This window comes from Mytilus galloprovincialis, chromosome 10, assembly GCF_965363235.1.
Source record: "Mytilus galloprovincialis chromosome 10, xbMytGall1.hap1.1, whole genome shotgun sequence".
In the NCBI taxonomy this organism is placed as follows: Eukaryota; Metazoa; Mollusca; class Bivalvia; order Mytilida; family Mytilidae; genus Mytilus; species Mytilus galloprovincialis.
This window is the reverse complement of record NC_134847.1, coordinates 67,166,626-67,186,830: the sequence shown is the minus strand read 5'-3', so window position 1 is coordinate 67,186,830 and position 20,205 is coordinate 67,166,626. Positions and strand designations below refer to the sequence as shown.

Below are 20,205 nucleotides of genomic sequence, written 5' to 3'. Positions count from 1 at the left end.
TGAAATAAAAATGAGTAATACACTTGTATCTTTTAAAACAAAATGTTACAAATTTTTCATCAATTGTGCAAATTAATATGCTTTTTCATTATTATTTAAACACAATTGTATATTGTGTATAATATAACTTTATAATACTCTATGTACTTATAATTATGTTATTATTATTTTGAGGACTCTCAGGAAGATTAATTTTAACTAATGGGATCATCCTCTTGAAATAAAGATTATTTATTTATTTATTTATTTTATTTAGTCTTCAAAACGAACCCCAATAATCTATTTTTAGATATTTCTATCAACTATGCGTTGAGTTATGTCAATTGATAACATTATCATTGGAAAAAAAAAGAATTGACCATATTGATCACCTAATCTTCCTGTGTGTTTTGTTCCATTATGAACACACCTTCTGTACATTTAACGTGCTGTAGATCGTATCACTAGAACCTAGAAAAAATGGTGGTTTATACAGTGGATATCTCAACTAATTCAAAAATAATCAAACATTATAAAATGGTACTTGTTTCACATCTTACATTTGACTCAACTTATAGATCCTGTTATAAGTCCTGACAAAAAATCCGGAATTGACTTCAAATGAATAAAGAAATGATCGATAAATGATTAAGAAACTCTAACGGTGGAGTTTCTAACCATTTTAGAATGTTACACTATTCTCTAGGCGGATTAAGTGTTATATACTCGTATGACGGGACAATCAGATAACAAATGTTTTAAATTCTTACCCATGCAATATTTTGCACACATATATAAGGGAGGTAATTTGGCCACATTGTAATAGCCACAGTTCTTCACAGTAACGTTCCAACTAGTGCTGCAATTTGATGATAATCCAACTGTGCACGCCTTCATTGTAGATATCATCCCGTTGTACCAAGGATATGTTCCTGATAAAATAGATTTAAATTATAGTTATTAAATCAACCAATTTTCAATGATCAATAAATCATTTGGGACTTAATTTTACAGATTTTAAAATAATGCATAACAGTACTATATATGGGATTTGATATTCGCAAGAGTAGTTGATAGGCAAATTTAGTGTTTGTAAAAATTTGTTCCCCGAATATATCATCATTTATTACTGAAGTGCCAACATGTAATATCATTGAAACGTTATTTGGGGTTGATTTAGTGTTTTTAAATATAAAAGAAAAACGAACACGAAAATTTTCTCTTTTTCTACTAGGCAAATATGATTTTTTAATATTTTTGCACAACATATTGAAATTTTGGATTCAATTCTCTTCATATTCGTGCTTAATTTAGAATTCCAACTGTAATGATTTCATAGACATTTATGAGTCTAATGTTTCGAAAATAAATGTTTGAACCAAAATTGTAAGCCTGTAAGCATTGCTGGGTCCTTGTTTCAAATGTTTCTGATCATCAATCGTGGAAGAAAATTTCAGTTTTTTAAAATGGCAATATAACTCAACAAATGAAGTGAAGGATAAAACCTCAATTTTTCACAAGTTAAAACACTTTCCAACTTGTTAAACATGGAAATACTACAACTTCGATATAAAGTGTGTTCTACAACAATGATTATCTGAATTATTACCTTCAAACCATATAGGAGATGATGATCCACACTGCCCAGGTTTTGGAGGTTTTGTGGGTACATTCTCATATCCCATGTATCCATACCATCCCAATGTTATATTATCACAGTATTCTGTTTCGCCGTCCATCAAGATGTAATCTACTGCTCTGTCGTAATCATTTGGTACGATGCTATAACTGTAACACGGGTCATTCCAGTATGACGGAGATGTATGCATCCCAGAATACCATTGTGACGAGTTAGAATTCCAGCCGGAACTATTCATTGATTCTAAATGTATAATAACAAATATGATTATAGACTAATAGTTACAAAATCTTCAAAACCAACGCCATTAATCCATTTTCTCTTAACCATTGTCTTGGTATGTCAATTATAAAATTGAGAATGGAAATGGGGAATGTGTCAAAGAGACAACAACCCGACCAAATAAAAAACAACAGCAGAGGGTCACCAACAGGTCTTCAATGTAGCGAGAAATTCCCGCACCCGGAGGCGTCCATCAGCTGGCCCCTAAACAAATATATACTAGTCCAGTGATAATGAACGCCATACTAATTTCCAAATTGTACACAAGAAACTAAAATTAAAATAATACAAGACTAACAAAGGCCAGAGGCTCCTGACTTGGGACAGGCGCAAAAATGCGGCGGGGTTAAACATGTTTGTAAGATCTCAACCCTCCCCCTATTCCTCTAACCAATGTAGTAAAGTAAACGCATAACAATACGCACATTAAAATTCAGTTCAAGAGAAATCCGAGTCTGATGTCAGAAGATGTAACCAAAGAAAATAAACAAAATGACAATAATACATAAATAACAACAGACTACTAGCAGTTAACTGACATGCCAGCTCCAGACTTCAATTAAACTGACTGAAAGATTATGATTTCATCATATGAACATCAGGCACAATCCTTCCCGTTAGGGGTTTAGTATCATACCATCATAACATATATGAGAAGAACATAACCCGTGTCATGCCAACAACTGTTTTTAAAAAATAATGTGTTTAGTTCCGATGCAAAGACCTTATCAGTGACTCAATATTAACGCCAAAATATGCAATCTTTAATGACTTGACAACAGTATCGTAATTATATCCCTTCTTAATTAGTATACTTATCGATAGGTATACGTAGAGAAAGAAATGCGCAACATTTGTAATCATATCTCTTCATGGAATATTGCTTATTGAAATTGCTCTACATATCATTCACTTGTTGTATATCTAATCACTAGAACTAGACAATAGTGTGGATTAGGAATGGTAATCTCAACTAATTTCAAGCTTTTTGAACATTATCAAATAGTAGATGTTTCACATCTTTTTCTTGACTCAACTTGAACATCGTATTTTATTTGTCTTGACAAGAAATCAGGAAACGGCTTTGTACGAATAAAATAACAATCGATCAACAAACCAATAAACTCAAACCGTGGAGCTCTTGGCTATCCAAAAATGTAACGCTATTCTCTAAGTGGATTAGGTGTTATATACTCGTATGACGGGACATTCAGACAACAAATGTTGTAAATTCTTACCCATGCAATATTTTGCACACATATGTAAGGGAGGTAATTTGGCCACATTGTAGTAGCCACAGTTCTTTACAGTAACGTTCCAACTGGTGCTGCAATTTGATGATAATCCAACTGTGCATGCATTCATTGTAGATGTCATCCCTTTGTACCAAGGATATGTTCCTGATAAAAAGAACTTACAAGTATAAGTTATGGAAGCTATCTATTTTGAATGATATGTTAAACATATCCAAACTTAATAGTATTGGGTAATAATGAATAACAGTACTGTGCCTAGTATGATATGTTTGCAAGAGTAGTTGTAAGCAAACTTGTTGTTTGACAAAAGTTCTTCCCCTAACATGTCACCAGCTAAACATTCATGACTGGTTTGCTTACATGAAATATCATTCATAAATCTACATGTATTTGATTTTGTAAATTTAGTGTTTTGAAATGTTTAAAAACAAATGAAACGAGCACACAAGTTTTTTTTAATCCTAGGCAAAGATATGAATTCCGAATTTGGCACAACGTTTTGGAAATGTCAGAATTTTATGCTCTCAATATTCGTGTCTCATTTTGATTTCCAACTGATATGATTCCAAAGACACAAAATTTACAAAATGCGCTTCTGATGTACCAAATTATAAGCCTGGTATTATTGTTTGGCCCTTTTTGCAAATATCCCTGTGTAATAACAATGCATGTAGCAACAACAAATTTGTCGCAAAATTTGGTAGATGATCTTGATATCGTACAATATTACTTTGTCTTCACTGATTAACTTTGCAATAGAAATGAAGGATAAAACCTCAAATTAACATAAGTGAAAAACGCATCTAAGTAATAAAACGTTTAACTTCTGTTACCTTAATGAGAAATGTGTTCTACAACAATATAATCATTCAGAACATTACCTTCAAACCATATAGGAGATGATGATCCACACTGCCCAGGTTTTGGAGGTTTTGTGGGTACATTCTCATATCCCATGTATCCATACCATCCCAATGTTATATTATCACAGTATTCTGTTTCGCCGTCCATCAAGATATAATCTACTGCTCTGTCGTAATCATTTGATATGATGCTATAACTGTAACACGGGTCAATCCAATCTTGTTCTGTAGACATCTTATAGTCTTTATCCGATTCTACAAATTCAAGATCAAAATATAGATACTTTAGAAAGCTTTCAATTCTCTTTAATCAATTTTGTATCATGACACGATTTTAACTTATCAAATACTTTTCATGGAATCAATTCTTAACTTCAATTCAATACACTTCAATTGTGTTTTTAAATCAGAAATCTAGGTGCGGAGGAGAATCTGTCATGAGATATTTCTTTCAATCATTTGAAAGGTTCTTAGAAGTGATGTAAAAAGTAGAGGTACTGACATGAATCATCAGTTCAGCATCTCGTCACTCATAATTAAAAAAAAACAAGTTCAAATAATTTAGATATCGTCAAAATATACCTGAATATATCAGTACATTTGATTCTTCAGAATAAATGAAGAAGTTTTGTTTTTACAATCTTCATTGCATCCCAACTCGGCAAATGTTATTGTCTCAATGTGATATTTTCTCATGTACATACTTTCGGATCACTCATATTCATTATTGTAGTCATTAAAAATGAAGGATACTATAGAGCTTCTTACAAATTATCCGGTAAAGAAATATGACGAAGTGGTAGAATTGTCATCAAGTCAACTGTACAAAAGCCAAAAGACGATAATGCACACATTTAAAGTTGCCGCATGACTTTAAACAAGCAGTAACATCGATACCGTCTTTAAACATGTAAAAGGTTAGGCTTTACAAAATGTGAAACAATTCAAAAGAAAAACCTGCGGCCTGATTCATAGTTTATTATTTAATATTAATGCTTACAAAATCAAAAGGTGACGAAAACACAAAATACACGCTTATAAAGTATTAGCCGTGACAATTTAATATGCATGACCAAAAACAAACAAAAAATGCATGTATACTAACCCATACAATATCGTCCGCAGCCCGGTGTTGGTACCAAGTACGCAACATTGTATGACATACAATTGACGACAGTAACATCCCAGCTGTCTTCACAGTTCGAAGTAATTCCTACTCGGCAGGCTTTTAACGTACGATATTCCCAATATGTCTTTGGATACGATCCTGTAATACATGCATGTATCGTTAAAGGGGTTTTCAAACACCAAAACAGTCTCAGATTAAAAAAAATCCTAACACTCGTCTAGTGTCACAGGGGAAACAATGATTATTTCAGTGAATTATTTATAATTTGATAGATAACGCGAGATGCGTCTTTGATACTGAAAATTGGTCTCATTTGTTTTATCTATACGAAATAGATATAGCAAAAGCAATTAAAGCAATACACTTTATCTTACCTCCTATACATTTCTAGGAATATGATTGGTTAAAAGCGTCCTCGTAGAAACCGTGTATATTTAATATTAGGTTAGTTGGGAGGCGGGGCTTATTTCATACACGGTTCGTAGTGGAGTTGCGTCCCTTTATATTCCATATAAGGTAATAAGGAGGCGGGGCTTATTTCATACACGGTTAGTTTTGGTGTTACGTCCCTTTAGAAAAACAAAACAGTACTGAGAAAAAACTTAAAGGTTTCATCAGACGACGAAAGTGATGATAAAGTGAAATAAATTCATAAAACACATTTAAATCTAACAAGTTGTCATTGTTGGCATCTGTTTTTGTAGGATCAAAGGAAGTAGTTTCTTAATCCTGTTAATGCTAACTGTATTGAAAACTTGCTCACTTTGATATGTCACTAGTCTAAATTTTACACGTTAAGCTAGTCGATAAGATAAATTCGTTACATAGTGTGCTAATGACGTAATATGGTATATATGGAATTTACTGACCCCATATATACCGTATTAGGTCACTAGCACACTATGTAACTAATAGTATTAACTTGTGCAAAATAAGACAAGAGAAACAACCAGAGAAACATTAGGATATTATAATTACACAGACTGTAAATTAAGCCTTCTGCACATGCATGTAAAAAAGTGTATAGAAAGACTGAATATAGCACTAAATACATATACATGTATAACAAAAAAGCTGTTCTTTTCTGCTTTGTATCCATAAGTTATGTTGTTAAGAGTGGTCTAATAGACAACTTTCGAGTTCTATGCATGTCCATCAAATTACAAATTACAGAAAGAATATTATTTATAGTTTATCCTGTACAATGACGATCACTAAGACGCTTGATGAACTGTTATAGTGCTGGGATACAGGCGACCACCTCTTTCTGGTAAATGACGTCATAAAGGCGCGCAAAGGAGTAGGTCCGGTAAGGACCGATTTTCGCCTCAAATTTCAGGTTCATCTGACGAAAGATTTTGACCACTTTTTAATCACTTAAGTGTCTTTTTCATTTGAATCAATTAGGTTATGTGAAAGATTTTCACTAATTTAGTCATTAAATACGATCCGATACAAGCTCAAATATAAAAAATCTACCAAATATGCCGAATAATGTCACTTTTCAGATGGTTTTTGTCAAAAATGAAAGTGGCCGCATCCGTTTTCATCCTCAACCTTTATATATGTTATGTATTATCATAAAATACAACTTACATTTCAATAGTAAGGATGAACACGAATGCGGCCACTTTTCGTTTTACACGAAAACCGTCTAAAATTTAACTAAAATGCTAGAATTGTGAAGATTTCAGTAATTTAGCATGACTTAATGGTGCTAGTACCCGATATATATGCATTGTATCGTCAAAAAGAGCCCATATTTTATAGCAGAAGCATTCTACTGTCCAATAAATAACTAAAAATTTACATTTTAACAATTTTGTAAAATGCTATATTTTGGGGCCAAAAAGGGGTCTTACTGGACCTACTCCTTTGACGAGTTTTTTTCCGGTGACGGACAAATTCGAAAGAGGTCTATTGGCAATCATACCAAATCTACATAATTTTGTTGATGATTAATCAGTTTTTGTCAGTTTTTGTCTGTTTATAATCAAACGAAAAACATGTTACATGTGTGTGTTTTTGTTTGACTTATGTTGTGCCACTTACAAATGTAATTGTAGTTATATGTTCTTGTCAAAAATCAACATAGAGCAGAATAAGGTGGTCATTTAAAACGAACCTAACAAATCAGACTGTGATTCTTTTTCCAAATGATGTTAAAATTTCAAACGAAACATTAATGCTAAATACTTGTAGAACTATAGAATTCATGTCATATTGAAATATATAAAAAAGACATATGATACGGTTTATATTCTTATTTTTGTAATATGTGCAGTAGATATGGTAGATGTTTACCTGTGTTACTTTTACGTCTCCAAAACAGTGTTGGAGGAGACCATTCAGAAATCAATTTATTTCAGACCAAAAACATATAACATCGATTCTGTTTAATAAACATACCATACGTCGGCGCTTCGGTTATATAGATCTTACAAAGCTCCGCTCTACTTTTACCACGTGAACCAATAACATTTCTCATCTCTTTTGTTTTTGAAAGTGTGTATTATTATAAATAACCGTATGTTAGCAAAAAGGTTACACAAGTGAAACTAAAACAGGGCGTTGCCTCAGTTTGTTAAGCAATGCAGGGACACAGGGTCTGTATTTTTATATCAGATTTGAAACCAATATTTGGATAAAAAATTATACAATTTTTTAAAGAAAATAAATGATAAAATAAAAAAAGAAAATGTTTGTACGATTTATAAAATATTACCATTTAACCATATCGGAGAAGAAGAACCACATTGTCCTGGTGCTGGTGGTTTTGTCGGTATGTTTTGTAAATCTTGATATCTATACCAGCCTGCTAGTATATATTCAGTTTCACAGAAATCCTCGTCATCGCTCTGTAAGGTGTAATTGACAGTTCTGTTGTAGTGACTTTCTATTATATCATAATCTGTACATGGATCACTGTAATCAGCTGTCGTAGCTGATGAGACCTGTAGATCTAAAACCATAAAATTATTTATCAATGATAAACTTATTTTTCTTCTCATTATGATTGAATGATTATTAATCATCTGAATTGATCGACTTGCTAAGAAAAATCTACGTTCAATGGTATTTCAATAAGAAAAACAAACACTTCAGTAATTGATGAGCTATATTTTTAAAAACTGGTTTCAATGGTGATTATGTAAAAACTTAATATACCAAAACTTGAAAGAATACGACTCTTGACCACCATTATGGCTATCACAGAGATTATCGAATATCTCTGTATTGAAGTATCTGCTTAGACAGAATTTGGAGAAGAAAAAACAGGACTTCTATTCCGCTAGAGTGAAAAGTCGATTTAACATTATGCATTATTCGAAACTGTCATAACATGAACGAAACATTAAAGTTAATCTCCATTTCATGAACACATTCATCTGATCGATATAAATACACTGGAGAGATAAAAACGAAAAACAAATGATACCCCCACACCCAAAACAAAACATGTTTATATGCCTTCCACAAGAATAAAGGCTATTTTTTAATAAATTTCTTTGCATATTTTTCAAATTACGAGTCAGGAACATCATTAGTGAGTTTTGTAATTCATACCTAAAACATTTGAAAGTCCCTACTATGAATAGGATACCAAAACTACCTTAAAAAATTATAGAATATCGTTTCGTCAAGGGTTCTCGTAAAATTTATATTCAACAACTAATCTTATTGTCGTTTAACTATAGGTACTGACGGATATAATAATTATGATTAATACATTTGTATTGGATTATGTAATGCAGCATTTATAATAACGGAGCTAATTATTTTTGGGGTGTATTTAGATGCTTTGAATAAATTACGTATCATTAAGAGGTCCTTTCGATTCGGTTAACATTAAAGATTTTTCGACTTTTTATACACTTACAACGTCAAATTATCTCCTCAAATACATGTTTTATTATTTATCAAAATAGAACGCAAATTTATTAGCAGTAATTCATATATAATATCCTTGATCTGTTATGACACAGATACATATGGAATATGCACGAATACTGACTAGAACTGGACAATATGTTAGCGCGTTTCGTCAAGGTTATGGACAGGTTGTATGCTTATGATCATGAGTAACTAATGTACCCTTAAAGCAGACTTATTTCGGTGTTGTTTTGAATCTCAGTTAATGGCCGGAAATGTCCGTCTAATAGAAAATTGTATGACACTTGTTGATATATTTGCTATAAATAATCAGGATTGTTTTTAAGAAAACAGGAGAAATAACCCATGAATAATACTTTAAATAAATGAAAAACAACTTCGAATTAATTTCGAGCTTTGCATATTGACACCTTTCTATAATATAGCTAACGACCTTATGTCATTTTTATCGATGGTTGGATGTCTCATTCAGATACATGTATATCCCCATGTCTCCTTCAATTCAGCAATGGTAGTCTATGATGTATTTAAGCACACGCGGCGGAGGGGTTTCATTTTTGCGAACTACTGTAAATTCGGAAATTATTGTGTTCGTTAACACTGCATTATTATGTAAAATTACGAAAATGAGAGACGGAAATTTTGTTTTGCGTTCTTGCGACAACATCCTGACAATAGCATCAAACAGATATGTTAACACGTGATGGTGTAAATAGTCTTTCGAGATTTAACTGCATTTGATAAAAATTTGTATCGTACTTTATGCAATTATTAATCGTGATGTATTTTAAAATCTTTTTAATGCTTTCTTCTTTGTTTGTGTGTTTGTTTGTAATTCATTTTTTTTTCTCATTTATTTGAAAAATCAAACTTACGTAGGTTGGTAATTAAAATCCCACTAAAAATTAACCGTATTTTACAAAACATAATTAGTAAATGAATACTTTGTTTTTAAATCATTTATATTAAATGACTCTTAGTATGCTATTATGTAAGGTAAATTAATGCATGACATACTCTAAAAGGTACAAAGAATGTTTATTTTATGACGCCAAGTAACGATCGTACCATGAACACGGCCATTCAGCAGTAGTTCACCCTTTATAAGTTTTTATTAACGGAACAGATATTATTAGATTTCAAGTTATTGGGAAATAATTGTTTTGTTTTCCTTTGTCTAAAAAATGTTTAATTATCGTATATGTATATGTTGAGCTAGCAAACTATTGAGTTTCAGATTGCAATTATTTCTTGATTGATAGAATAGAAAAAAGAAGAGATTTGCAATACAATACTACTAGTATACATAATTAAAATATCTCCTCTAACTACTACATGTAGATATCATATCATATGTTATTCAATTTTTATGCCAACGTATTCTGGCCAAAGAATGACAAAATTTTAAGCTGACCTTCATTAAATCTAGATGAAATTATTGTACTATAACGGATCACCTGGCCAAAACCCAATTTCTATTCCAATCGGCAAAACCCATCTTACAAAAATAAAGCTTTAAATATTGACTGTTTTTTCATACAATATTTATTATTAGACATGATCGTGTGGTCGTATTTTTTCAAACAAATAAAATAGTTTTTAAAATTAACCTTTTTAAAACATGTATGTGCATTTCATACAGTTTAGAATCTAAGGATAAAACCTATATGTGACCGACATTTATTTTCATCTTGATATTTTTACAAAAATGTCCCGTTATTAATTAGGATACTATAGTGAACACAGGCGATAGGTTGGTCTCATTATTAATTAGGGTACTATAGTGAACATAGGCGATAGGTTGGTGTCATTATTAATTAGGGTACTATAGCGGTTACAGTGATAGGTCGGTGTCGTTATTAATTAGGGTACTGTAGTGGACACAGGCGATAGGTTGATGTCGTTATCAATTAGGGTACTGTAGTCGACACAGGCGATAGGTTGGTGACGTTATTAGTTAGGGTACTGTAGTGGACATAGGCGATAGGTTGGTGTCGTTATTAATAAGGACACTAGAGTGGACACAGGCGATAGGTTGGTCCCGTTATAAATAAGGATACTATAGTGAACACAGGCGATAGGTTGGTGTCGTTATTAATTAGGGTACTATAGCGGACACAGGCGATAGGTTGGTGTTGTTATTAATTAGGGTACTATAGTGGACAGAGGCGATAGGTTGGTGTTGTTATTAATAAGGGTACTATAGTGGACACAGGCGATAGGTTGGTGTCGTTATTAATTAGGCTACTATAGCGGACACAGGCGATAGGTTGGTGTCGTTATTAATTAGGATACTCTAGTGAACACAGGCGATAGGTTGGTGTCGTTATTAATTAAGGTAATATAGCGGACACAGGCGATAGGTTGGTGTCGTGATTAATTAGGATACTATAGTGAACACAGGCGATAGGTTGGTGTCGTTATTAATTAGGGTAATATAGCGGACACAGGCGATAGGTCGGTGTCGTTATTAATTAGGGTACTGTAGTGGACACAGGCCATAGATTGGTGTCGTTATTGATTAGGGTACCATAGCAGACACAGGCGATAGGTTGATGTCGTTATTAATTACTAGTACGGTAATGTAGTGGACACAGGCGATAGGTTGGTGTCGTTATTACTTAGCGTACTATAGTGGACACAGGCGATAGGTTGGTGTCGTTATTAATTAGGGTACTATAGTGGACACAGGCGATAGGTTGGTGTCGTTATTAGCTAGGGTACTATAGCGGACACAGCCGATAGGTTGGTGTCGTTATTAATTAGGGTATTATAACGGACACAGGCGATAGGTTGGTGTCGTTATTAATTAGGATACAATAGTGGACACAGGCGATAGGTTGGTGTCGTTATTAATTAGGGTACTATAGTGGACACAGGCGATAGGTTGATGTCGTTATTAATTAGGGTACTGTAGTGGACACAGGCGATAGGTTGGTTTCGTTATTAATTAGGATACTATAGTGGACACAGGCGAAAGGTTGGTCCCGTTATAAATTAGGGTACTATAGTGAACACAGGCGATAGGTTGGTATCGTTATTAATTAGGGTCCTATAGCAGACACAGGCGATAGGTTGGTGCCGTTATTAATTAGGGAACTGTAGTGGACACAGGCGATATGTTGGTGTCGTTATTAATTAGGGTACCATAGCGGACGCAGGTGAAAGGTTGGTGTCGTTATTAATTAGGGTATTATAGCGGACACAGGCGATAGGTTGGTGTCGTTTTTAATTAGGGTACTATAGCAAACACAGGCGATAGGTTGGTGTCGTTATTAATTAGGGTACTAAAGAGGACACAGGCGATAGGTTGGTGTCGTTATTAATTAGGATACTATAGTGGACACAGGCGATAGGTTGGTGTCGTTATTAATTAGGGTACTATAGCGAACACAGGCGATAGGTTGGAGGGTACTAAAGCGGACACAGGCGCTAGGTTGGTGTCGTTATTAATTAGGGTACTATAGTGGACACAGGCGATAGGTTGATGTCGTTATTAATTAGGGTACTGTAGTGGACACAGGCGATAGGTTGATTTTGTTATTAATTAGGATACTATAGTGGACATAAGCGATAGGTTGGTGTCGTTATTAATAAGGGCACTATAGTGGACACAGGCGATAGGTTGGTCCTGTTATAAATTAGGGTACTATAGTGAACTGGAGGCGATAGGTTGTTGCCGTTATTAAATAGGGAACTATAGCAGACACAGGCGATAGATTGGTGTCGTTATTAATTAGGGTAATGTAGTGGACACAGGCGATAGGTTGGTGTCGTTATTTCTTAGGGTACTATAGCGGACACAGGCGATAGGTTGGTTTCGTTATTAAGTAGGGTACTATAGTGGACACAAGCGATATGTTGGTGTCGTTATTAATAAGGTTACTATAGTGTACACAGGCGATAGGTTGGTCCTGTTATAAATTAGGGTACTATTGTGAACACAGGCGATAGGTTGGTGTCGTTATTAATTAGGGTACTATAGCGGACACAGGCGATAAGTTGGTGTCGTTATTAATTAGGGAACTGTAGTGGACACAGGCGATATGTTGGTGTCGTTATTAATTAGGGTACCATAGCGGACGCAGGGGATAGGTTGGTGTCGTTATTAATTAGGGTAATGTAGCGGACACAGGCGATAGGTTGGTGTCGTTATTAATTAGGGCACTATAGTGAACACAGGCGATAGGTTGGTGTCGTTATTAATTAGATTAATGTAGTGGACACAGGCGATAGGTTGGTGTCGTTATTTATTAGGGTACTATAGTGAACACAGGCGATAGGTTGGTGTCGTTTTTAATTAGGGTACCATAGCGGACGCAGACGATAGGTTGGTGGTGTCGTTATTAATTAGGGTAATGTAGCGGACACAGGCGATAGGTTGATGTCGTTATTAATTACGGTAATGTAGTGGACACAGGCGATAGGTTGGTGTCGTTATTAATTAGAGTACTATAGTGGACTCAGGCGATAGGTTGGTGTCGTTATTAATAAGGGTACTATAGCGGACACAGGTGGTAGGTTGGTGTCGTTATTAATTAGGGAACTGTAGTCGACACAGGCGATAGGTTGGTGTCGTTATTTATTAGGGTACTATAGCGGACACAGGCGATAGGTTGGTGTCGTTATTAATAAGGGTACTATAGCGGACACATAGTGATAGGTTAGTGTCGTTATTAATAAGGGTACTTTAGCGGACACAGGCGATAGGTTAGTGTCGTTATTAATTCGGGTACTATAGCGGACACAGGCGAAAGGTTGGTGTAGTTATTAATTAGGGAACTATAGTGGACACAGGCGAAAGGTTGGTGTCATTATTAATTAGGGTACTCTAGTGGACACAGGCCATAGGGTGGTGTCGTTATTAATTAGGGTAATGTAGTGGACACAGGCGATAGGTTGGTGTCGTTATTAATTAGGGTACTATAGCGGACACAGCCGATAGGTTAGTGTCGTTATTAATTAGGGTATTATAGCGGACACAGGCGATAGGTTGGTGTCGTTATTAATTAGGGAACTGTAGTGGACACAGGCGATAAGTTGGTGTCGTTATTAATTAGGGAACTGTAGTGGACACAGGCGATTGGTTGGTGTCGTTATTAATTAGGGTACTATAGTGGACACAGGTGATAGGTTTGTGTCGTTATTAATAAGGGTACTATAGCGGACACAGGCGATAGGTTGGTGTCGTTATTAATTAGGGAACTATAGCGGACACAGGCGATAGGTTGGTGTAGTTATTAATTAGGGAACTATAGTGAACACAGGCGATAGGTTGGTCTCGTTATTAATTAGGGTACTATAGTGGACACAGGTGATAGTTTGGTGTCGTTATTAATAAGGATACTATAGTGGACACAAGCGATAGGTAGGTGTCGTTATTAATAAGGGTACTATAGCGGACACAGGCGATATGTAGGTGTCGTTATTAACAAAGGTACTATAGCGGACACAGGCGATAGGTTTGTGTCTTTATTAATAAGGGCACTATAATGGACACAGGCGATAGGTTGGTGTCGTTATTAATAAGGGTACTATAATTAACACAGGCGATAGGTTGGTGTCGTTATTAATAATGGTACTATAGCGGACACAGGCGATAGGTAGGTGTCGTTATTAACAAGGGTACCATAGCGGACACAGGCGATAGGTTGGTGTCGCTATTAATAAGGGCACTATAGTGGACACAGGCGATAGGTTGGTGTCGTTATTAATAAGGGTACTATAGCGGACACAGGCGATAGGTTGGTGTCGTTATTAATTAGTGTACTATAGCGGACACAGGTGATAGGTTGGTGTAGTTATTATTTAAGGAACTAAGTGGACACAGGCAATAGGTTGGTGTCGTTATTAATTAGGGTACTATAGTGGACACAGGCGATAGGTTGGTGTCGTTATTAATAAGGGTACTATAGTAAACACAGGGGATAGGTTGGTGTCGTTATTATTTAGGGAACTAAGTGGACACAGGCGATAGGTTGGTGTCGTTATTAATTAGGGTACTATAGTGGACACAGGCGATAGGTTGGTGTCGTTATTAATCAGGGTACTATAGCGGACACAGGCGATAGGTATGTGTAGTTATTAATTAGGGTACTATAGCGGACACAGGCGATAGGTTGGTGTCCTTATTAACTAGGGTACTATAGCGGACACAGCCGATAGGTTGGTGTCGTTGTTAATTTGGGCACTATAGCAGACACAGGCGATAGGTTGGAGTCGTTATTAATAAGGGTACTAAAGCGGACACATGCGATAGGTTGGTGTCGTTAATAATAAGGGTACTATAGTGGACACAGGCGATAGGTTGGTGTCGTTATTAATAAGGGCACTATAGTGGACACAGGCGATAGGTTGGTGTCGTTATTAATAAGGGTACTATAGCGGACACAGGCGATAGGTTGGAGTCGTTATTAATTAGGTCACTATAGCGGACACAGGCGATAAGTTGGTGTCGTTATTAATAAAGGTACTATAGCGGACACAGGCGATAGGTTGCAGTCGTTATTAATAAGGGTACTATAGCGGACACAGGCGATAGGTTGGTGTCGTTATTAATAAGGGCACTATAGCAGACACAGGCGATAGGTTGGAGTAGTTATTAATTAGGGTACTATAGTGGACACAGGCGATAGGTTGGTGTCGTTATTAATTAGGGTACTATAGCGGACACAGGCGATAGGTTGGTGTCGTTATTAATTAGGGAACTGTAGTGGACACAGGGGATTTGTTGGTGTCGTTATTAATTAGGGTACCATAGCGGACGCAGGCGATAGGTTGGTGTCGTTATTAATTAGGGTACTATAGTGGACACAGGCGATAGGTTGGTGTCGTTAATAAGTAGGGTACTATAGCGGACGCAGGCGATAGGTTGGTGTCGTTATTAATTAGGGTACTATAGTGGACACAGGCGATAGGTTGGTGTCGTTAATAAGTAGGGTACTATAGCGGACACAGTCGAGAGGTTGGTGTCGTTATTAATTAGGATACTATAGTGGACACAGGCGATAGGTTGGAGTCGTTATTAATTAGGGTACTATAGTGGACACAGGCGATAGGTTGGTGTCGTTATTGATAAGGGTACTATAGCGGACACATGCGAAAGGTTGGTGTCGTTATTAATAAGGGTACTATAGTGGACACAGGCGATAGGTTGGTGTCGTTATTAATAAGGGCACTATAGTGGACACAGGCGATAGGTTGGTGTCGTTATTAATAAGGGTACTATAGCGGACACAGGCGATAGGTTGGTGTCGTTATTAATTAGTGAACTATAGTGAACACAGGCGATAGGTTGGTGTCGTTATTAATAAGGATACTATAGTGGACACAGGCGATAGGTTGGTGTCGTTATTAATAAGGGCATTATAGTGGACACAGGCGATAGGTTGGTGTCGTTATTAATAAAGGTTCTATAGCGGACACAGGTGATAGGTTGGTGTCGTTAATAATTAGGTCACTATAGCGGACACAGGCGATAGGTTGGTGTCGTTATTAATAAGGGTACTAGAGCGGACACAGGCGATAGGTTGGAGTCGTTATTAATAAGGGTACTATAGCAGACACAGGCGATAGGTTGGTGTCGTTATTAATTAGGGCACTATAGCAGACACAGGCGATACGTTGGAGTAGTTATTAATTAGGGTACTATAGTGGACACAGGCGATAGGTTGGTGTCGTTATTGATTAGGGTACTATAGCGGACACAGGCGATAGGTTGGTGTCGTTATTAATTAGGGAACTATAGTGGACACAGGCGATAGGTTGGTGTCGTTATTAATTAGGGTACTATTGTGGACACAGGCGATAGGTTGGTGTCGTTAATAAGTAGGGTACTATAGCGGACGCAGGCGATAGGTTGGTGTCGTTATTAATTAGGGTACTATAGTGGACACAGGCGATAGGTTGGTGTCGTTAATAAGTAGGGTACTATAGCGGACACAGGCGATAGGTTGGTTAGTTATTAATAAGGGTACTATAGCGGACACATTCGATAGGTTGGTGTCGTTATTAATTAGGATACTATAGTGGACACAGGCGATAGGTTGGAGTCGTTATTAATTAGGGTACTATAGTGGACACAGGCGATAGGTTGGTGTCATTATTAATAAGGGTACTATAGCGGACACATGCGAAAGGTTGGTGTCGTTATTAATAAGGGCACTATAGTGGACACAGGCGATAGGCTGGTGTCGTTATTAATAAGGGTACTATAGCGGACACAGGCGATAGGTTGGTGTCGTTATTAATTAGGGAACTATAGTGAACACAGGCGATAGGTTGGTGTCGTTATTACTTAGGGTACTATAGCGGACACAGGCGATAGGTTGGTGTCGTTATTAATTAGGGAACTGTAGTGAACACAGGGGATATGTTGGTGTCGCTATTAATTAGGGTACCATAGCGGACGCAGGCGATAGGTTGGTGTCGTTATTAATTAGGGCACTATAGTGGACACAGGCGATAGGTTGGTGTCGTTAATAAGTAGGGTACTATAGCGGACACAGGCGAAAGGTTGGTGTCGTTATTAATTAGGGTACTATAGTGGACACAGGCGATAGGTTGGTGTCGTTAATAAGTAGGGTACTATAGCGGACACAGTCGATAGGTTGGTGTCGTTATTAATTAGGATACTATAGTGGACACAGGCGATAGGTTGGAGTCGTTATTAATTAGGGTACTATAGTGGACACAGGCGATAGGTTGGTGTCGTTAATAAGTAGGGTACTATAGCGGACACAGTCGATAGGTTGGTGTCGTTATTAATTAGGATACTATAGTGGACACAGGCGATAGGTTGGAGTCGTTATTAATTAGGGAACTGTAGTGAACACAGGGGATATGTTGGTGTCGTTATTAATTAGGGTACCATAGCGGACGCAGGCGATAGGTTGGTGTCGTTATTAATTAGGGTACTATAGTGGACACAGGCGATAGGTTGGTGTCGTTAATAAGTAGGGTACTATAGCGGACACAGTCGATAGGTTGGTGTCGTTATTAATTAGGATACTATAGTGGACACAGGCGATAGGTTGGAGTCGTTATTAATTAGGGTACTATAGTGGACACAGGCGATAGGTTGGTGTCGTTATTAATAAGGGTACTATAGCGGACACATGCGAAAGGTTGGTGTCGTTATTAATAAGGGTACTATAGTGGACACAGGCGATAGGTTGGTGTCGTTATTAATAAGGGCACTATAGTGGACACAGGCGATAGGTTGGTGTCGTTATTAATAAGGGTACTATAGCAGACACAGGCGATAGGTTGGTGTCGTTATTAATAAGAAACTATAGTGAACACAGGCGATAGGTTGGTGTCGTTATTAATAAGGATACTATAGTGGACACAGGCGATACGTTGGTGTCGTTATTAATAAAGGTACTATAGCGGACACAGGTGATAGGTTGGTGTCGTTATTAATAAAGGTACTATAGCGGACACAGGTGATAGGTTGGTGTCGTTAATAATTAGGTCACTATAGCGGACACAGGCGATAGGTTGGTGTCGTTATTAATAAGGGTACTAGAGCGGACACAGGCGATAGGTTGGAGTCGTTATTAATAAGGGTACTATAGCAGACACAGGCGATAGGTTGGTGTCGTTATTAATTAGGCCACTATAGCAGACACAGGCGATAGGTTGGAGTAGTTATTAATTAGGGTACTATAGTGGACACAGGCGATAGGTTGGTGTCGTTATTAATTAGGGTACTATAGCGGACACAGGCGATAGGTTGGTGTCGTTATTAATTAGGGAACTATAGTGGACACAGGCGATAGGTTGGTGTCGTTATTAATTAGGGTACTATAGTGGACACAGGCGATAGGTTGGTGTCGTTAATAAGTAGGGTACTATAGCGGACGCAGGCGATAGGTTGGTGTCGTTATTAATTAGGGGTCTATAGTGGACACAGGCGATAGGTTGGTGTCGTTAATAAGTAGGGTACTATAGCGGACACAGGCGATAGGTTGGTTAGTTATTAATAAGGGTACTATAGCGGACACATTCGATAGGTTGGTGTCGTTATTAATTAGGATACTATAGTGGACACAGGCGATAGGTTGGAGTCGTTATTAATTAAGGTACTATAGTGGACACAGGCGATAGGTTGGTGTCATTATTAATAAGGGTACTACAGCGGACACATGCGAAAGGTTGGTGTCGTTATTAATAAGGGTACTATAGTGGACACAGGCGATAGGTTGGTGTCGTTATTAATAAGGGCACTATAGTGGACACAGGCGATAGGTTGGTGTCGTTATTAATAAGGGTACTATAGCGGACACAGGCGATAGGTTGGTGTCGTTATTAATTAGGGAACTATAGTGAACACAGGCGATAGGTTGGTGTCGTTATTAATTAGAGTACTATAGCGGACACAGGCGATAGGTTGGTGTCGTTATTAATTAGGGAACTGTAGTGAACACAGGGGATATGTCGGTGTGGTTATTAATTAGGGTACCATAGCGGACGCAGGCGATAGGTTGGTGTCGTTATTAATTAGGGTACTATAGTGGACACAGGCGATAGGTTGGTGTCGTTAATAAGTAGGGTACTATAGCGGACACAGGCGATAGGTTGGTGTCGTTATTAATTAGGGTACTATAGCGGACACAGTCGACAGGTTGGTGTCGTTATTAATTAGGATACTATAGTGAACACAGGCGATAGGTTGGAGTCGTTATTAATTAGGATACTATAGTGGACACAGGCGATAGGTTGGTGTCGTTATTAATAAGGGCACTATAGTGGACACAGGCGATAGGTTGGTGTTGTTATTAATAAGGGTACTATAGCGGACACAGGCGATAGGTTGGTGTCGTTATTAATTAGGGTACTATAGTGGACACAGGTGATAGGTTGGTATCGTTATCAATTAGGGTACTGTAGTGGACACAGGCCATAGATTGGTGTCGTTATTGATTAGGGTACCATAGCAGACACAGGCGATAGGTTGGTGCCGTTATTAATAAGGGTACTATAGTCAACACAGGCGATAGGTTGGTGTCGTTATTAATTAGGGAACTATAACGGACACAGGCGATAGGTTGGTGTCGTTATTAATTAGGGTACTATAGTGGACACAGGCGATAGGTTGGTGTCGTTATTAATTAGGGTACTATAGCGGACACAGCCGATAGGTTAGTGTCGTTATTAATT

General features: G+C 36.9%; 1 protein-coding gene across 2 annotated transcripts in view; it reads right to left on the bottom strand.

Moving 5' to 3' along the window:
• The window catches only part of LOC143048182 (uncharacterized), a 42,478-nt gene extending 32,487 nt beyond the window's left edge, over positions 1–9,991 (bottom strand). For both annotated transcript variants that reach the window (XM_076221705.1, XM_076221706.1), the window contains exons 1-7: positions 9,918–9,991; positions 7,874–8,110; positions 5,125–5,286; positions 4,038–4,274; positions 3,139–3,300; positions 1,589–1,861; positions 750–911 (exon numbers count right to left, since the gene is read on the bottom strand). In XM_076221705.1, the coding sequence (XP_076077820.1) occupies positions 750–911; positions 1,589–1,861; positions 3,139–3,300; positions 4,038–4,274; positions 5,125–5,286; positions 7,874–8,110; positions 9,918–9,969 (1,285 nt within the window). In that variant the 5' untranslated portion in view covers positions 9,970–9,991. The remainder of the gene's footprint in view (positions 1–749; positions 912–1,588; positions 1,862–3,138; positions 3,301–4,037; positions 4,275–5,124; positions 5,287–7,873; positions 8,111–9,917) is intronic.
• Positions 9,992–20,205: the final 10,214 nt, after the last annotated feature.